At 43.3% G+C, this 16,953-nt stretch overlaps 1 protein-coding gene across 1 annotated transcript in view; it reads left to right on the top strand.

The window, feature by feature from the left end:
• CHN1 (chimerin 1) overlaps nucleotides 1-16,953 on the top strand; it is a 99,053-nt gene that overhangs the window by 53,110 nt on the left and 28,990 nt on the right. Inside the window, exon 7 of the mRNA XM_084265238.1 lies at nucleotides 16,260-16,337. Within this exon, the coding sequence (XP_084121364.1) occupies nucleotides 16,260-16,337 (78 nt within the window). The remainder of the gene's footprint in view (nucleotides 1-16,259; nucleotides 16,338-16,953) is intronic.

Here is a 16,953-nt window from a genome sequence, read left to right as displayed (position 1 = left end):
CCTCAAACTTGAGAACAAAATACTAAAGAGCACTTCACCTTGCTTTGAATTCGGTGTGGGGCAGTAGCAGGGAACGCCGTGGATTTGTGATAGATGCCTCCCAGCGTATAATACCAATAATACTTCATTTGTTCCCCCGCTCCTTTCGCAGTTAATCTGTAGTAGAAGAATTCAGCATGTGTTGGGTGACTTGTCGTATGCAATATATTAATAACGAGCCCTAGTAAAGGGGAAGGATTTAAAGACCGTAAAAGATGAGAAGACAAAAATTATGCAATCATTAGATGAGGACTGCAAGACACAAATCACAATACTCCTAAGTGCCAAGTCCTCCTGCAAAAGCCCATATTGTGGTGTGATTTAAGATGCAGTTTTTAATAGGAAAAGCGTGAGAATATAACCCACTGCGCAGCATGTGCTTCGCTGATTACGGGAAGGAATTGGACTGCTTTACCATATACAAGTATATACTAAAAATTAAAATTCCTGGTTAATGATTTATGATTTTCATAACCTGTGAAAGAATTAATAAATACTCAGAGATAACTGGAGGAGTGGAGATTGAAAACAGGAGAGTGCTTGTCATGCTTGAATGCCCTGAATAGATATTTTAGCTGCAGTGCTAAAAAGGTAATGCTGGTTCCCTAAACAGTCTGCAGATTGTTCAGAACTCAATTGTACAGCCATCGTGGTCTGTGTGTTAAGAGAGGGCTAAGATTCATTTGAAAGAGGGCTTCCCATGTGGACTTAGCTTGTATGGCCTGGTGTGGAAGTGGAAATAATACCCAGTATTGCAAGATTTACTGTTCCAGCCGTGCCTTGAATACTGATGGATCTCTGAATATTCTCCACTCTCAAAGGTAATTATGGCCTTGGAGCAGATGACTTGATTCAGTTAAATATCTTATAAAAATGGGAGCTCTCAGAAATTAATAAATACCTAGATACATATATCAAAGTCCTCCTTGACAGCCCTGCAAAACATGATTTTTATTTTTTCATTTTTACATGCTTTTGAGATACTGATGTAAGAAGTTGCATGAGTGATTTGAGATGTAATATTTGTTATGAGAAAATTAAATAATTAGCTATGAGTTATTCCATCTTTCAGAATGAAATGCTGAGGTTAATGTTAAGATAGCAGCTGAATCACATTTATTCATGTTTACTTTGGTGATAAGTGCTATTTCTTCAAGAAACTTCAGTGACTGTGAATCAATTAAACACCCTTTCTAGACTGCATTACCTTCAGTTCAGTTCCTGCAGATGGAGAGAATGGAATGGAGAGAAAGCTTGTGGCAGCAATCACCCAATAAAAGCACTTTTTGGTCTATCTTTAATGATCTTAGTGGTGATGCCATTTTTTCTTACATAGTGATGAAGGCTGAGTGTCTGCAACCCTGTGCAAGGAGATCTGGAAATGTAAATCTGTGTCATTTTAGTAGGAAACATGCTTTTTAGCCTGCCTTCAAAGGTACTCCAGATCACAAAGTTAATTGCAATCTCTGTGTACATTTCTAATATCCTTGTGGGTGTTTGCAGAGGGACCAGTCTCACTTTCCAACCTTGAACTGACTTTTACTTTCACTGATGACCCTATTACTTTTCTACGTTTGCTCTGTTGGTAAGACCTGCTTAGAACCTTCCTTCATCAAGGCTTACTTTGCCTTCAGTGAAAGGGCATCAGAAAATGTAGCCAAGGAAGTTAACAATAGGCTCTCGTAGAAGTTTAAGCCCCCTTAGCAAGGCCTGTGACAGGGGAAGAAAGCTTTGGCCAGCATGGTTTGGTGCCCAGCAGTGCCAGTGCTGGAACTGATGGGAAATAAAAAGAAGATGTGTTCTTAATAATCAGGGAGGAAAGTGTGCTTGGAGAGCGAGGCAGTCTTGATGCTGGAAATTGTTTGAAATTTACTCGAATTAACTTAATTTTGAGCAAAGATGGGTGCATAATGTATAAAATTTGAGACAAGCCATAGCTATAACAAGGGTAACAGTGAAGTAATGCTGGTTTTAGAAGTCCAACTGATAAATGTTTACCTTAAAGTGTATTTAAAGACACAGGAGTCTGAGCACTGAAGAATCCCATGAGTTAACTCCAGGAGATTGTCAACTCTTTTCTCACAAATGTTCCTATCTAGTCCCTGCGCGGGTGTCCATGACAATCACTCTGTAAGTTTAATGCAATTATAAATAAAACATAACTCTGTGGAAGGCAAAAACTTCTATCTATTTCTTCTGGGTTTAGCCCATCTTTCAGCAGAAACTTCAAAGCTCAGACAATTTTGTCAATACCAAGAAAGTTCCAAGCAGAATGAAAGACAAGGCTACTTTTTAGGTAGTTGCTCCAGTATATCAGCAGCGTTGTGCTCTGCAGAGATTCCCCCAGCCCCAGTTTTCCTCATCTTCCCTTTCTGTGCATTAGCATTTATGGCAGTAGGGATCTAGAGCCACGTGTGCCATTATATATGGCACATACAGGTCAAACTAAGACTTCAGATGGTTACGATACCTTTTCATAAGCGTTTCCTATACGTTTATTAAAACCCAGGAAAGGAGAGCTTAATCGCACGCGCTGTCCAGCGTGCAGATGTCAGCACTAAGGCAATTCTTTTCTCCAAACTGCAGGGTGCTTTTTCTACTCATAATCACAGAATAACCTCAGCCCTTGTTTGTGTTCAGTGTGGCAGTAAAATTGATACACTAAAAAGATTATGTAAACTCATCTTGGTTTAGGATTCAGAGCTTCCAAATGAAGCATAACTTTGCTAATTTAATCCCCAGGTCACAGAATATCTAGTTTTTCTCTTGTCAGTATCCCATGCTTATAAAGGATACACTAGCAGACCTGTTTTTTTAAGGGCTTCTAGGTGGACCTGTAGCTCAGCTCCAATGCTAAACACAGTCCCATTGCTGTCCTGATTTTCCCAGGCCAAATTCTTTCTTCTTCTCTCCTTGCCAGCTCTGGTCGGTGCTCAGCTCAGCTGTGCTGTCTTAGTTCTGTGGGTTACAAACAGCATCCCAGCTGACTCCAGTTAGCCTTGCAGGACCTTGCCTGCCGCCCTGCATCCATTCAGCACTTTAACATAATGCTTACACAGTAACATCTGGGATTAATGGGAAGTGAAAGTTGAGTGCTTGTGCTGGTAGCCTGTTTGTAGCTGGTCTGGTCTCACAAGGTTCAGAACAAAGAAAGCTGCACCAACTTGGGATGGTGAGGAGTGACTTAGGTCAGGTTGCATTTCACATGTACAGCGTGCCTCCCATCATGATGCTGTTCCTGTAGAGAGGTTTCCTCTGTTTTGTAGGTAAGCACAACTGGAGGGTCAGCACCCCGCTTCAGCCTTCTGTCATGGGTACAAGTCACCCAACTGCTTGCTGAGATGACTTTTCATGTTGCTTTCAACTTTTTAAAGTTAAGTGTGGCTTTTTCATGATCTGGCACACGAGATGTGTACACAAAGATACAGTCTTCAGAAAGTCTAGCTCCTGATTGTGTTGAGATGGGTAGCTGCCACGTGAAGTCGGGGGATCTGGTCTTTTCAGTCTCACAGACCAGAGTAATTGCCTTCAGTGTACGTCCTGTTCAAGCCTGATCAAGCCTCTGTAAAATGTAACTGTTAAGAAGGCTGTAAAGCTGTACAGTTGTTGTGCAGTTAAATCTGAAGGATACTGGTTGTGTTGCTACTGATAAAATGGAGCCATTAGCAATGAATAAGCTATTATTCTTTTCCCGTGTTTCTCAGTGTTGTGAGGTAGGTCAGTGTAAAGCCCACACCTGCACTTCTTTCCAGGGTTTTTAACGCTTGGTGATTCGGCTCTGGTTACATTTTTAATGCCCTTTGAAGAGTACTGTATAGCCCTAGCTGCTCTTACTTATACTGGCAGAAGTTTCCTTCCTTTTTAACTGTGGTAGGCTATTGGAAAAAGGGTTGTGGGGAAGGGGAGGAATCTCCCATAGGTCTTGAAGAGCCAGAGAATGGCTTTCTTTGGGCCTTTCTTCAGGAGGAGAGAGATTGTTCCCATCCTGGAGTACCTCAGTAGATGGGATGCAGAAATACAGAAGCCCAGCTCACCTCCTGATAAGCAGTGGAGACCTGTCATGGCTTTAGTCCTAATGCACTGTGGGAGTCTGCTGTGTACCTTCCCTAGGGACATTGTACTTGAGGTTTCCAAAAAGGCTGCCTAGGTGTATGGTGGGGAAGCCTCATAGCCATATACACAGAAGTTATAATAATCTTTTTCTTTCCCCAAAGCTGTGGTTGCCTTTGACTTTTTATGCCTTCTCAGAGCTGTGGCCAAGAAGGTGGGTCTCTTCAGAGCGGTCTCTAAAGCAGGTGTCTGGTTGTCATTTATTGCTTGTGCAGAGAGCTTCCCGGACGGTGAGAGACTGTGGTGGGTTGCTAGCTGGCAGCTCCCTCGTTTGTTGTTCTCTTGCCTTAGCTGTGTGAGTTTTGGGGTTGTTTTTTTTTTTTAAAACTCCTCCTCCCATCTGGCATCTCCTAATTATTTTCTATTACTAATCACTTCTACAGGAAACAGACTGGACTGTTGAATTAAGAGCCCTATAAAAGGATAATTTTGTTATTTACAAGTTTCTTACCTCACTTAGACTTTATAATGTGACACTGTATAGCTGGTAATAATCACCTTGGGCTATGATTGTGTTTAATCTCATAAACTAGGCAGGGTCAGGTCTGGTCAGTAGTGGAACATGAGAGTCCCAAGGAAAAGCCAGGGCTGGGAAGTGGGGTTGGTGGCACATTGGCTGTGAACTAATATCTGACATGTCTTGTGTTTTACACGCTCTGCAACTCTGCATAGCCTGTGTAAATCTCCGCTGAGTCTGACTGCCAGAGATTTTCTGTACTTTCCTCTATCATTACTCAGATATGCTCCTTTTTCTCCTTACTGTTTGCAGCGTGTTTGGGGTTGGGGGAAGCATTTTACTTGTGGGTATGCAAACAGGGACCAATGTAAAATGCTGTTTGGCTTGTGAGCAGAGATGGGAAGGACATGGATTTGTGATGATCTGGTGTGTCACCCCCCGCATTTGGTTAGAGAAGCCCCTGACCAGCAGGCACACTGGCTCCACTAATAAGTGCCCATTCATAACAGGTTACCAAGCCCTTAAGACCCATGAAGAGTGAAATACTTATTTTGGAAGTGGTAATAGAAAGAGAAGTAGAGGTGCCTAAATGAAGTATTAGGCTGTGGAAGAAAAGAGGACCAACAATTTATCCTCTGGATAATGCCACAGAAGCCACACTGCTCTAGCCCTTGTTTCTTTCCTTTTAATCTTTCACAAGAAAGAAAGATATTTTCAGATACAACTCTGCATGCTTAGTTTTAGTCTCTAGCTGAATGTTTCTCTTTTCTGAATTTGAACAAAGTAAGGAGAGCAGTTTTGTTACTAAGCTCAATGAACTGCTTGCTCTTATTACTTCAGACCTGTCACACTCGTCATCAGTGAAGACAGCAACTCTTGACAGTTTTGCAAAGTCTTCCTTTGATCATTAACTTTTAGAACATTAAACTTCTCCATATTTAACCTTCTTTTCTGCATGGCATCAGCAGTTAGAAACAGCATTGCTTCTGGCATTCCCTGTTCTTGCAGTCCTAATGTTTAAGCAAGGTGAGAGGCATCATGCTGAAAAATCTGATTCCCGGTTGATGAGCAGTTGTTGCTCTAATCCTCATCACCTTAGTACTGATATTCCTCTCATTGCATCCATATAGCTTCCAAGAGAACTACAGGATAATGTGTTCCTGATAGTGAAGTTTGTATTACAATGCACTTAGACTATATTGCTTTTTAGTGGGGATTATTACTGCATTTCATTAGGGCTAGAGCAGTTTGAAATAGTATCGCTAAGTATAATGTTCTCTACTGAACCTTAGTAATGTTTGTATATGATTTAGTAATTTTTTTAAGATTTCCGATTTGTGAATTAGATCAGGAGCACTCGGAGGCAAGCAGCTTTTCCCCTTCCTGAGACAAGTGGAGGAATGCTGCTGCAGGATGAAAGGCCGTCTTCGCAATTCCCATTGTGCCTGGAATGGTGAAATGTTGTATCAAATAGTTTGTTAGTTGAATTTTTCTGATAATTTTATATATCTGGAAAAGTCTTGAAGCATTTACCAAAGTTGATAGGATGGTGAATTACATTTGCATTCAGGCATGCCTGTTGGCTGATGGTGTGTTTAATAGGGATGCAAAAAATTGCAGAAAGTATTGTGTGTTGTTATCTTTCACAGAATTTGATGTGCTCAGGCTCGTAAGTGACAGCTTCTCATTCACTCCAGCCTCCAAATCCTTGCAAGCATTAGTGGCAGCGCTGCAGCCTGGTGCCTGGCAGCTGCCGGTCACCTTTGCCATACACTGGAGTTTACTAGGCACTGAGACTCGCTGCTCAGCAAGTTGATAATGCTGAGAGCTTACTGGATAATTCTTTATATGGGCCTTATGGATGATTCTCTTTGGCTATTTTTATTGTTGAGACATGGAGCAGGCTCAATGTTACAAGCAGTGTCACCTGAACTGCTAATTGGTGGCAGTACAAACAAAAAATTGCCCTGTAAGGTGAGATGAAAAACGTGGCTAAGTAAGAAGAAAGCAGTTATTCATTGCCAGTGAAGAAATGGGAACTCTACCCCAAACTTGGTCTTCTAGCTTCATTGTGCCCTATGCTCAAAATAAGAGCTTCTGCCCAAAGACCGTGTATGCTTCTGAACTCCCCAATGTCAGGTACTTGAGTTACTGATTGGAGTACTACCTAGGAGTAGTGTAGCTAAACATTATGTTGCAACAAACCACAAACTTGCTGGGAAACAAATCCAAAACCAAAATACACCCTCCACCTCCACCCCACACCAAAGGCCCTTCTGTTTAACAACGTTGTATAAACTGTCCACACGCCAATGCCTGCTTCTCCCTGAAAAGGAAAATAATCTGTGTAGCCCAAATTTATGATGGGGAGTTGCATTGTCAGCCCCATCATGCAAAATTATTCAGTCTTCAAATAAAGACATTATTTACATTTGTTCCACAGTTGCTGGATTTGACCACTTGAGACAATGGTTTCTCGAGGGCCTGTCTCAAGTAGGAATTTTTAAGTTACAGCTTCCCTTAGGAAAATGGGTTGCTTTCTGCCCTTACAGGAAATTTTTCATGACAGAGGCACTTTAAAATGTTAATTAAGAAACTAAGAGAGAATAAACAGGAAAAATGAACCATATGTGGAAAAAGAGAAATGAGAAAATTGGAATGCTGGTCAACAGAATGTAAAACAAGCCTTTTCTGAGAATGCGATCAGGGGTTGGAATATTTTATGGGTGGCAATAAACTGATAATAACTGATAATTTGACTTTGGGAGCAGAGTATAATTCCACTGCCAATTCCACTCTGGTTTCATTCATTGCGGGTTTCAAATCAGTGCTGATTTAAATAGAGATTTATGCAAGGATAGTGGGAGCCCACACAAGAGACTCATTTGAAGGATGATCAGCCTACCTCATTTTCTGAATCTGCCTAATTGCATTGTATAAAACGAACATAGACCTTGACCTGCAGCACTGGTGCAGCTCTGCCTGTGGACACACGTGCACGTAGAAATCAGGGGCTGCAGGGAGTGCTGGTGGACTCTGGGCCTTACCCCGTTTTGCCATTTGCCTGTGGCAAGGTGCTCCCTGAGCAGGTTTACACCGTTATAAATTCCAATGGGTGTTGCGTATCCCTGTCACAACTCTTGTGTTCCGTCAGGTTAAAAATCGTTCTCACCTTAACTCATGGGATTGCATCAAGTGATAATTGAGGGAGCTTTAGGAGACTTTGCACTCTCAGTCTTATTTATGCAAAATAAGTATGATTATGGACTGAAAGTATGTTGAAGAAAGAAACTGTGACAGCACATGTATCATAGCAACATAGCTTACTCAGGAAGAAGTGCATGGATTCAAAATAGAGGTTGTGCCAAAGAAGCAGGTGTAGTCTGAAATACAAAGAGTGTTTAGAAATTAATGAGCTGCAGATTTCAATTATAACATACACTGAATTATTCTAAATTGAATTACTGTGTAGAACAAAAAAGGCGAATATTAGAGGCATTAGACTGCCAGACAAGACTAATGGGAAATTAATATTATACATTAGGTAAGAAAATATTAATGAGACATAAAAAGACATTTCCATACTACTTGGCCATGTTGTACCAATATCTAAAGCTCCTATTCCACGAGGAATGAATTTTAAAAGACTCTAATAAATATAACAGGAAGACCTTGTGGTTCATATGATTGCCATTATCCCTAACTTACATTTTCAGTTACTGAAAGATACAGAGGTTTTTTTGTAAAAAGTGCTTTTAACAATGTCATTCTTAAATGGCTATGATAAAGGGAGTGTTCTAAATTATTTATTTCATAAAGTTTGGCCACCATTGACATTTCCTGGCTAGGGGACACATAAGATGCCTCTTCAAAGGGTATAGCTAAGATTTTTGATAAGCCTTCTGTTTTTCTCTTTGGGTTTTTTTTTTAATTTTTTCTCAATTTGAGCAAATTCTTATAATAGCATGAGTCAGATGAGAAATAAACTATCCCCAGTTGCCTTTGGTCTAGAAAAATTAGTCTAATGGCCTGTTTTCTCTTGCGGTACCTAGATGTAGTATATTAGTAACAAAGAGTATTTGCCCAAAGAGTAGCATTCATGCAGATCATCACCTCCATGGGCCTAAGCTTCTGGCAGGAGGAGGAGGAGACAGGATGGACCAAATGAAAAGCAATGAAGGCTGGAAGGATAGATGGAAAGGATTGAAGGCAAAGCTGTTTCTTTGATGCTTCTCTCCTTGCTTGTGCAACTACCTTGCGTGGTCTCCCCAGGAACAGTGATGCTGCCAGCCCCCTGAGGTATCTTCAGTGCTCTGCCAGCTCCTGGTCCCCTTCTGTACTTCCCAATTTTGGCCTGGGTAGGGCTCCACTTAAGGCAGCTTGTTTTCCAAAGGAAAGAATGAGGTGGTGGTAAAGAACTGCTGCAAAGCAAGAAGAGCTGAGAACGATACCTCAGCTTGAACTCACAGTCACAGGGAACTGCTTTTCTCACCACAGTCAGGAGTGAAAAGAGCTTGTTTCTTAGCTTTATGCATAGCTTTTATGGTGCTGTTTGACTGGCGTATCCTGCCTCAGTGTCACACAGCATGGTAGCAGCTGTGCTTTTGTCGAGCTGGAGCAGTGGGTTATTTTAACAGAGGGGCCGTGGAGATGTCCTGCGTCAGTGTCTGTAAGAAAGAACCTGTGGCTTCGGCCAGCTCGGAACCAAACAAGGATAAGGCAGTAGTCCCAGGAGATGGGCAAGACTGTGCCATCTTGCCCAGAACACAACCTTGGGAGGAAGCATATTACTATTTATACAGCATAAAAGAAGTCATAGCTATTGTTAAAACCCAGCTTAGCACCATTATTGACAGCAACATCCGCGCCCCTGCCTGTGCCCGCATACACCCATAGTTGTGTTTGCACCTATGTGGTGTGAGCTAAATCCCCAGAACTACCCCTCTTACTTATGTGGACGCAGTGGGCAGTTAGTGACCTTGCTGAAAGCTAAGTCACTTGAAGTTAGCAAAGTCCTCCAGAACCAGACCAAATGCAGAGCTCAGTACCGGAGGTACTTGAGATTTGTATTTTATTTTTGCAATGGCTAAATCTAGGCTACATACCAAAACAGCCCCCTCTCTAAGAAAAGCAGTGCACACTGAAGAGTGCCTTGCTTTTGTGCCACTATCCAGAACAGCAAATGTTAATTGTTTTTGTCTTGTCAGTTATTGAAAGAGAGGAACGGTCACAGTGGATGGTTCCTGCCACTGCGCAGTTTCGACTTGTCGTTTCCAAAGGCCCAAACTGATAACTGCTGGGAGCAAACCTACCACCCATCACGCCACTAGGAACAAAGTAAGCCAGCTGACCTAGATCTGAACCAGCTGCACTGACTGGTAGGACTAAAGCCACTGAAAAACAATTTTCTGATCATTTCCCTAAGATCTCTGCTTTTTTTATGGGTATGCTCCCTTCTGATGAAAACAAGGCTACTTCACAGTATTTCTAGTAAGCACATCAGCACAAATGTAAAATTTTCCCAAATAATGTTAATAGATGCTAGTTGTATTGAGCATTACAGTACCAAATTAACATTTTATGCAGCAATTTCTACCTGCAATATTGGGCAATCTTTTTTCCATAATTTAAACTTTGGTGTTAGATTTTTTTTTTTTTAATTTAGCAGCCATGCTTTAAACTATGCCAATACTTTGGCTTTATTTAATTCAAGTTTCAATTAAAACTTCTTTTTAAATTCTGAACATAAAAATGTTCATTACCTGCTGTGGAAATCACATAGACTTTTATCAGATACAAAAACCCAAAGATATAAATAGCCATTTCTTTGCAATAAGTATATCACTAGGGAGGTGGGAAGGTCTGATTTAATTAGAAGCCAGTCCATTTGGAAAATTTTGCTACAAAAAATAGAACTTTTCTCAGCAGTAAGTTTTCATCATTCAACCATGCCTTCAACCCCAAACTCCCTTGTGGGTAACTACTGACTCAAAGCAGGGCTGTGTGTTCCCTGAAGATGCCAGTGTACTTTGAGCATTGCATGAGCCTGATGCTGTCCATCTGCCAGGTAAATGTGGCTCTGTTGGAATGGTGGCAAGAGAAGTCTTACCCTCATGGCTGAGATTGCATGATGGTTCTTCCCATCCAGCTCCTCGAATGTCAGCTTTCAGGTTGAGCTTTTCCTTGAATAGCATTCCTACCCTCTGCTAACACTGTCTGTCTGTGGGCAGAGGCTATGCCTGGCAGCAGCATGTCCACGAGTGAAGGAAATGAAATGGAAACAGCTTATCACAGATTTTAAATAAAAAGTAAAATTTTGGGCTACCCATTTACCCTTGGAACAATTCTCCAAAAGGTATGGCTGGGAAAATCTTATTTAGCATGGAACAAGCCTCCACTTAGGAAATTGGGCTCAGTTTCACAATCTGACTGATTAGCTCTTGAAAATCTTGTACTGAGCCCATAAAGTACGCTCATAAAGTGTTCAGGCAAGGAAGGATTTTCTGAGCATATACATCTGGCTGAGTTAGCTATACCACGAAACAACGTGACAAAACATACAGTGGCTAACTGCGTAGCAACCAAATGCCTTGTTTCTTGAGATGCATACAACAGTGCATCATCTTTGATGTTTTTCAAAATTGTGTACAATGTAACATCATAATTATTATTATTAAAATGCACTCCTTGGAGGGATTGTATTATAGGCGGAGTCTGAAATGATAAAGGCGTATTTAGTCATAGTAACACGAAAATACCATACGAGAATTAAAAGCCTTCAGTGCATTCTGAGACTGAAGAAAACATGATACTGTGTTTGAGAGGGGAGCCAGGTGGTCAGGAAACTAAGCAGTACATTGTATTGGAAATGCACGTGGGCTTCAGGAGGTCTGATTGAGTCTAATTTGGCATTTTAGGACCTGTGAGTTTAACCTGACTCTTCAAATTTCTGTTTTGTTGGGGTTTTTTTCTGAAGTGATTTTGGTTTATTACCCAACAAATGGGAAATGCATCGACTTGCCTTTTTAGAAAAAATAATTTGTCCAGTGTTGACTGAATTGTGTGACTGGATTAAACTTACATAATGTGTCTTTCAGAGAGTGACTAATTGCCATTTTCTGAAAGCCGTGGATGACTTTAAAATCAATTATGTGGAGTCTTCATAATAAGACTTACTGATTGTGAGATTAGTACCAGAAAATAACGCATACATTATCCAGCTAACACTGAGCGCAAATAGTGCTCAAGAAAGCAGCTGGTTCTCCTGTACCCTGAAGGACTGCCCATGGGGGAAGTAAGGAAAGACGAATCCCAGTAGGACCTAGACTGAACCTGGCTTCTGGTTGAGGTTTTAGAACAAATGAGAATATTTGAAATAGGTTATAGCCTTTCTTGTCATCTTTTTTTTTTCCTTTAGTCCCTATGTACAGCGTAGAGTCTCTGAACTGGTATCTTGGTTTAAAGGTTGTCATGTTGCTGGGTTTGGTTTTTTAGTGCTCATTTAAGTCACTAAAATGTACAGGACTGAGAGGCTGCTCTGTTTGTGAGCTCTGCTGAGAGGTTGCTCGGCTATTACTGCCAGTCATTCCATTTTCAGTTCACCTCAATCCTATGAAATCATGCCCTTACATTTAAAAAAGACAGCCCAATGGTTTGCTCCCTCCTGGAATCTGCACAGTACGTTGCCCCCACATGTGAGGTGTGTGCAAATGTCTTTCACAAATATTTAATACAAAAATATAGTCAAGACTTGACTTAGAAAAGTGGGAGAAGACTTTCCTCCCCAGATTTCTACCTCTCTTTCATCCCATATGTAGCAGACAGTATCTAATAATTGTTACCATTAAGGTAAACTTCAAACAGGGAAAGTTATAAAGACACCTGTTGGAATGTAAAAGCACTATGGAGACGAGACTTTGATGGTGGGTGGGAGTGCAAGAGCCGCTGGTGGAGAGTAGGCACTGAATGAAGAGCCAGCCAAGAGTGTAGGAAGAAGAGCAGGACCCGCAGGCTGGGAACAGAGGCAGCATAGAGTCCCTGGAGCAGGAGAGTGTGTCTGGAGAGCACAGCTTCCTGCAGGGTTTGAGATGAACCCCCAGATCTGTGACTTCATTTGTTTGCTCTGCGGGATGGTGACTCACCTCTGCAATGACTAGGGCTACCTGAGGACAGTGGCTTGCTCTCTCTTACTTTATTATCTCATGTACCGATCAGCTAAAGATCTGGACCTGCCCGATGACCCAAACTGTGGTCAGGAAGGTGTGTACAACAGAAACACCACTCTTGGATTTGTTTTGTCTGTGCTAAGACGTACACTGCCTTGCAATGCCAAATTCCTAAGGTTAGGCAATGGCAGAAGAATGAGCACACACGTTATTGAATTACGTCAACTGAAAGCAGCTGTATGAATTTTGCTTACAATGCTATGCTGGGGAAGTATATGTAAGAGATAATAGATACATGTAGTTTGCAGTTGTCAGTTGCTAGCTTCATGGCATTAACTTTCTTTTGGTTGTGGTTTCTGGTGTGCACAATGATAGCCCGTGAGACGGGCTGGAAGTGTCGGCGAGCCCGGTCTTCCTGTGTGGGTAAACAGCAGAAGTGGCTTTGTGCCAAACAATGGGAAGCTGATTTATGTGAAACCAATGAGTCGCCCAAGTTAGATTACTGTAACACAAAGTCACGTTAGAATTAAAATTCATAATCTTATAACTGCTTTCCAGATTATAATGTGTTTTCATAATGACAGCCATGAGATAGGACCTTTCCCTGCTGGGCTGTTTTGTTTACCTTTTTATTGACATTCTTAAGATTCAATTCACCAGGATCCAGAGATCAGTTTCTACTAACGTGGCTCTGAAGTGCAATTGAAAATAAATCAGTTCTTCAGAATTATGAAAAAAGAAGCTGACAATTAAGGAAAAAGCATGTCAAAAAACAAATATGTGCTTTACCAAGGATTGAAGGAAAAATTCAGAATGCTTAATCTTAAGTGGAATTATACAAAATGGTAAGGGTTGTTTGGACAGGAAGTGTCCTCTTGAAAATCACTGGGTTATTTCCACCAAATTCAATTTTCAAAGAGTTCATTTCCTAATATGAAATATTGGTCATTTATTTTCTCCCTTTAAAAATAAGAGGAATTTGGGGTTCCAAGGAAGTGTGTAGTGAACAAACTCTGCAGTTTGTTTCCTGAGTCTGTTGCCACTCAAAGTTGTTCAGAGAGGATGACTCCTCTGGGGAGTTAGGTCCATCTTGTTCCATGATGACTTTTATCTGAGATAGTTCTTGAGAATGAAGCCATAAAGTGGCTTTAAGCTACAAAGAAAGGAGAGCATCAGCTTAAAAGCCTGTCTGCTTCTTCCTACCTTGACTGCCTATTCTCACACTTCACATAGGTGAAGTGGTCAGTTTTTGCCATCTCTTCCTCTTCACCTCATTTTTCTTGATCTATTGCTGGGGTGGAGGGGGGAATATCACTTAGAGGGATGTGCAGAAAAATCCAAGAGAGATATTTATTCATCTACAGCAGAATGGAGCAGTTAAAAAGCGAGACAGGGAGATGGAGGTAGCCATTGGAAAAGTGTTTCTCAGTAGGGTGGATCAAGCAGCCCCTGCTTGCATTGAAACTGGGAACAGAGCCAGATGCTCCTACAGTCCCCGTATGAGCCACTAATGCCCAACAGCTTCATTCCGTATGATCTACAGCCAGTGTTCTGCTTATTAGCTATTAACTTGCATTGCAGATTAGTGGTTGGTGAAGCACTTATGTTGATCCTTAATCTCTGCACCCTGACCCTGTGCTGAAACCCAGCTGATTTTTAAAACCTGTAGAGAAAAGTACGGGTGGCCAGGGAGCAGAGCAGGGGCTCACGGTGAGCATCACGCTCAGCTGTATTGGCAGGATTGAGCTAGATGGTAACACTGTGATCCAGCTGCGAAACACACACCAATTCCACCCAGAAGACTGCGACAAACTGTGCTTGTCTTTGGTTGTTACTGAGTCATGAGAGATAAAAATACCTTTGCTGCAGAAGGGAGAGCGGCTGTGATGCTGCAGCCTGTGGCAAGGGGAGGGAGGGCTGTGCTCTGTGCTCTGGCTGGCTGTGCTGGCAGGCTCTGTGCAAGGGGCTGGCCTCTTGCACCCACAGTGTCAGGGTGGTGGTCAGCCCCACCACGTAAATCACTGCCGGGGTAAGCCAGACCCAAGGTCTGGGTTTGCAGGCTCTGACAAAGACCCTTCACAAATGTTTAGAGAGCACTAGAAGGAAGAGGGCAGGAGTTGAGTGGTCACCGTGGGTGTCCCCTCCTGGCCATCAACATGGGGCTGAAAGGAGCCTCTCTGAACTGGGCTGCCTGGGTGAACACCTCTGGGTGGATATGGCATGGTCTGTCCCTATCCTCTGTGAGTCTTTCCCACTTTGACTCTGCAGCATCCTGTGGCAACGCTTTAATGATGCTGGTGTGAAATACTGTTTCCTTTGGCTTGTGTGAGGGGTAGGGAGGACCAGATTGTCCTGTGCACGTTTCATGGCCAGTTGCATTGGTCCAAAGGGGAGGTTTCAGCCTGATTTAAGGCTATGTGAGGCTCACCTTCTTGTAATGTTCCTATATCTGTAACAGAGGCACCATAGCAATTCAGGGTTTAGGCCTGTGGTGGAAGGGGTGCTGTGGTGAACTTTAGGTAGCACTTTGTGTTCACACCACTAGTAGAAGTGGCTGACGTGATGTGAGTTTGACGAAACGCCTTGAAAAACGTAGTTTTAGCAGAAGAGAGCTGAGCAGTTGCTCTGAGCGCTGCCAGCCTTACCTCCCGGTGCCCCACCCGTGCCGGACGGGGGGTCGGGAGGGGAGAGCCGCTTCCTGCCACCTCCCGCGGGGCTGCTTCTCCTCTGAGGCTGCCGTGACAGCCCAAAGGGCGAAACGGTGCCATGCTCGCCCCTCGCTGACAGCCCTCCCGCTGGCCGCGCCGCTGGCGGTACTCCCGGCGCCGCCTGCCTCGCCGGGGCTTCATTGGCCGCGGCCGCCGGGGAGCCGGGGGCCGCCCCCGGGGCGGTGCCGCTCCGCGCCGCCCCGCTCCGCGGCGTGCAGCGTCGCCCCCCGAAACGGGCAACGGGGAGGGAGGGGGGAGAGAGAGAGAGAGGCTGGCGCCGAGGCGTGCGTCCCCGCAACCCCGCTGCCGGCCGCTGATGGAGGCAGAGGCTGCGGGCTGCGCCCCCCCGCCGCTGGCCGCCCGCTACCGCACATGCCCGGCCCGCCGGCCGCCCCCCGGCAGGCCTGAGCCCCCGAGCCCGGAGTGAAGCGCAGCCCGCCTCGCTGAGTTAGTCGCGCCGCGAACAAGTGCCCTGCCGTGGCCGCGCCGCCCGTCCGAGCGGTTTAGGTTCCCGAAATGGTCCTTCTCGGTGTTGCTGATCGAGTGTGATACACGCAGGGCGCAGATCGGTCCGAGGGGCTGCTCCTCCTTCCCCTCAGCTCCAAAATGCCATCCAAAGAGTCTTGGTCGGGGCACAAAGCGAATAGGTCTGCGGTGCACAACGCGAAGCAGGACAGCCGTCAGCAAGATTTATTGATAGCAGCCTTGGGGATGAAACTCGGTACTCAGAAGTCATCTGTGACAATCTGGCAACCTCTGAAACTCTTTGCTTATTCACAGTTGACATCGCTCGTCAGAAGAGCAACTCTGAAAGAAAATGAACATATTCCAAAATACGAGAAGATTCACAACTTCAAGGTAAGAAATTCCGCTACTTACTTCTGTCCAAGGCACGGGGGCTGTAGCTTTTATTTTAGAGCGGGCCTGGCATTGCCAGGAAATAACATATATGCAGACTGTGACTTTCAGGGGACTTAAATGCTTTGATTTAATCTCATTGCTGGCTAAATCACTTAAACGTCTTTATATCACCAGAAGAATGAGGATTTTGCTGTTGACTGCTTGTGTGCCTGTATTTCTTTCAATAACATACATCATATCTATGTTACTACTTTTGTTCAGTATTGTTTTATATGGAGAGAGGTATGAAAGATGAGAAAAACTGGCAAAGTTTTCTTTCAATTCAAATGAACGTGGTTCAGTTTTAGTTACAATGATATGATGCTGAAAAATCTTTTAGATCTGTGATTAAAGGATTAAACTGATCTTATCGCAGTTTATCACTGGCAAATAGCTTTGGAGGTAAGAAGCATGTTCTACTGCATCTGGATGGAGCAGATGGTCTGTGTTTCCCTTAGTTTCTGGCTTTTCTCCTGTGTTAATGAATTGAGTGTGTTGAAAGCAGCATGGCGTATACCGTGGGGTATTGGAGCTGCTGGCGCTAGCAACTACCTCCTATTTTAATAAAATTTAC

The sequence above is a fragment of the Gallinula chloropus genome, assembly GCF_964237585.1.
Source record: "Gallinula chloropus genome assembly, chromosome: 5".
Taxonomy (NCBI): Eukaryota; Metazoa; Chordata; class Aves; order Gruiformes; family Rallidae; genus Gallinula; species Gallinula chloropus.
Note: the sequence above shows the minus strand (reverse complement) of the source record. Positions and strands in the feature narration are given on the sequence as shown.